Here is a 3,564-nt window from a genome sequence, read left to right on the forward strand (position 1 = left end):
AATATATTTTGGAGATCTTTAGACCTTTGACCATATTTGCTAAGATGATACAGACTTAACAGTAAACCCACTTGAAAGACATTTTCATGGAACACTTTAAATGAAATCAATTGGTAGTTTCATAATGGCAGCTGAATGTGTGTTCTTGCCATTTTCCCATTTAACAAGAAGAAAAGGCCAAACAAGGACCAATTAGTCATAATAAAATCAGCTTTGATGACATTTTCACTCCTGAACTCTGGTATAAAATGGTCATCTAAGAAAGCGCTGAAAGGATATGTGAGGAATTTGTTAGAATAACTGCATGTATATACATACGCACTCCTGAGCAAAAAATGATCAGGTAAAAATATAGCCATTTACTTTGTATTTGGAAAAAATGTAGTGTTTGTGTGTTTAAATGTATGTACAGAGCTTGATTTTGTTTTAAATTATATCTGATCACAGTTTATCTTTGAAGTTTATGCAGGTTAAACCTTCTTTTCATCCTTTGGATCTCAACGATGTTTGTGTGCTCGGGTTACCCAATTGTCCCTTCCATGGTAAGTCGTGCTCCCTACTTATTTGAAGATTGGATATTTCATTTCTTTTAAATATCTTTTGTTGTTGTTGTTTGGTTGGTTGGTTTAATTTTTTACTAAATGAAAGAAGCTTTTTATATCAAGGCTATTGAATAAATACTATCTATTTTTCCTGCAATATAGCTCATTTTTGCTTTAGTTACTCATAAAATATGCAAATTTCTAAAATAATCATATGAGAAATCTGTTGTGTATTTAATGTGGAGAGTGGAGAACTTCTGCTGAAGTTGAAATATGTTGAAAAGCAAAAAACATAATCTCTTCTCCATTTCATCTCAATTCTTCGTCAACATCCAATAGGTACAATAGCATATGTATATTTATTCCATTTGCTGAAAGGCAGCTTAAAAGTCAGTAAATATATTAGTCATTGTTATTAATAGCATATGCAGGTAAAGGAGAAATTCTTATATAAAGTTATGAAAAATTATTCTATAGAATCAGTAACACAACTTTGGTTGAATTATTCAAGAAAGCTGAACAGCCTATAAAACCAAGGTGGGCATGTTATTTGAAATAAATAACACTAATATTCCCTCCGTTTCTGATCTTGACCAGGTAGTATGACAGACTGATGGTCAAACCAGATATTCACCATTTCAGACTTTGCAATGTCGAATGAGATATTTTATTTCAAATGACATCCAATATTCCTGCTTTGGACAAAGTCTTGTTTGGACACCTTGTTTCTTTACTGCTGTAAAATCAGCTCTTGGAGTCATGGTTCAGGTTTCTGGGTCTCCTCCGGTGTGTTTTGCATCATTATCACTTCATTAAGGAGATCTGTCTCTGGCAGAAACACTGGCTACTCATGCAGCTGTTTAGTTTATGGATGTGAAGTTCCCATTAGATTTTATCTATCCATCTCCTGCTTCCTCTGTATGTTTTACTTCTGTAAATGCTGAATCACCTCTCATTTCTGATCACAGCTAGTTAGGCAGAGCTTGATCTGACTAGCCACGTTTCTTAATGATCTCTTTACGGCAATGATATAATAGGTAAAGTGAGTTGAAATATTTAATATAAACGAATACCTTGCATGTCAAAATAGCAGTCATTTATTCAGCAGTGTAAGTTCCTGGACAGGTTGTGAGGCAGGAGCTAAAAGCTCAGAAGGGAACTTCTCTGTGTCTTTGTTTCTTGCAGACAGTATTTCTTCCTGTTAGAAAGAAAGTTCTGTCTGGGTGAAATAGAAAAGATTTGGTGGCAAAATAGTGTGGTTAGTGACTACTAACCTGTGTGTATTTATCTGCCCCAGACTCTAGCAAGCTTTTGCTTGCAGAGAGAATAGAGAATGTCCCTTTTATATGCACAGAACAGAAAAAATCTAAGTACTTAACAGTGTTAATAAAAGCACTAGCACACTGAATTAAAACTAATTTTAGTGAAGCTAATGGCAATTTCACCGTCAATTCCAGTGAAGGCAGGTGTTCACCCAATGGTTTTGCATGCAGCCATTTCCCAGAGAAGAAGACAGTACGGAGAGGCTTAGAAAGGATGGCAGGGAATACTTCTCTTTTCAACAGCTAATGAACAAGCTTGTAAATCATGATATGGTGAAGGATGCTTATAACCACTGTAGACATGTCAGGAAATGTTTCAATTTAAATTCAATGTTACTTTAAATGCAGTATGAATTTTTTAAAGTTTTGATGTTGTTTATATTTTATAATGTAAAGTGCAGTAAAAGGACATACTTAAATCTGTATGGATTTTAATCCAGACGTTTTACAATTCCCATTACTATGTTGTCGTTATTAAATTTAACTACTCCCATAACTAGTCATAACTACTAGAGAGCTTCCTACCTCCTTTTTCTGCTTTACAGATCTTTTCATTTTCTCTTATCTGTCATTTAAACTAAATGACTTCACACAAGTGATAACAAGATGCTGTTACATTGCTAACTGAAAAAAATCTCATTTTATGGCAATAAATATGCATGATACTCTGGGGAAAATGTGTTGCATGTCACAACAGGTCAACATCATGGGAAACAATCCATTTCATAAGGTAAACATAATTTGAACACTATCAGTATTTTAAATCTGAAATGCATCAGTTACATTTCCTATAAAGCTATAAAAAAATCTGATTTTGAGTACAACAAACCTTAGTAAATAGCAGTTCAAACTTGTCATTCTAAACATAAATTGTTCTTGTGTTTCTGCTTTGCTTTTTATACTGAACAAGTCCTGGCAACTACACAAATCCATAATTTTACCTTTCCTTTTCTTTCTCTCTCTCTCTCTCTTTTTTTTTTTTTGTAAATCTATTATTTTTATTCATTTAATTTTTTATCTTCAGAGCAGCAATCCTTTTTATTTGAATTGCCAGCTGTATGGAAAATCTGATTACTGCCTCGTCCTGCTGAATAACTGCTTAGCCAAGGTGGGCAGGAGCGAAGAACTGGCTCTTTTAAAGCCTTACCTGGAGATGCCTATCAATAAACGGTCCTTTCGCAATGGTGTTGGATCAGGAATTAAAAAAACTTCCTTTCGAAGAGCAAAGTCATAAGCAAGTGTTCCAAACCATACTCTTGATTTTAGCATTTGATGCTTAACTTTGTGCTTAAAATCATTTTAATGCTTTTCTCTGATAAAGCTAACAGAAACAAATGTACCCGTGTCTTCATCTTGTAAACAGATGTTTATTTCAAAGAGCACAAGCCAAGTGGAGCAGATGGAATTGCTCAGAACGGGCTTTGTTTCCAAAGTTACAGTATCATAAAGTTTTGTATGGAAATGAATGTTTTCATTCAGTTAATTCCCCTTCTTTGTAAAGCTACAGATTTAATCAGCTTGCTCTTGGTTAATACAAAAATAGCCGTGTGCTTTTCCTAGCAGGGCACACGCAGCCTGCCTGCAGCACCTACAGCACTGCTACCACCACCTGCACCCCGCATCCCTGTCCCAAACCCCATTTTCTTGCAGACAGCTGCCCCGCCAGCCTTAGTGCACATTTAAAAGACATTTAATTTCAG

At 34.9% G+C, this 3,564-nt stretch overlaps 1 protein-coding gene across 1 annotated transcript; it reads left to right on the forward strand.

Annotated features, from left to right (window-relative positions):
- Positions 1-335: 335 nt before the first annotated feature.
- On the forward strand, positions 336-3,098 carry NPS (neuropeptide S; the record flags this gene model as incomplete). The annotated part of the gene is made up of 3 exons (XM_084290576.1): positions 336-343; positions 461-542; positions 2,889-3,098. 3 exons carry the CDS (start codon positions 336-338, stop codon positions 3,096-3,098), a joined length of 300 nt encoding a protein of 99 aa, XP_084146702.1.
- Positions 3,099-3,564: the final 466 nt, after the last annotated feature.

This window comes from Netta rufina (assembly GCF_964035555.1).
Source record: "Netta rufina genome assembly, chromosome: 7".
Classification (NCBI taxonomy): domain Eukaryota; kingdom Metazoa; phylum Chordata; class Aves; order Anseriformes; family Anatidae; genus Netta; species Netta rufina.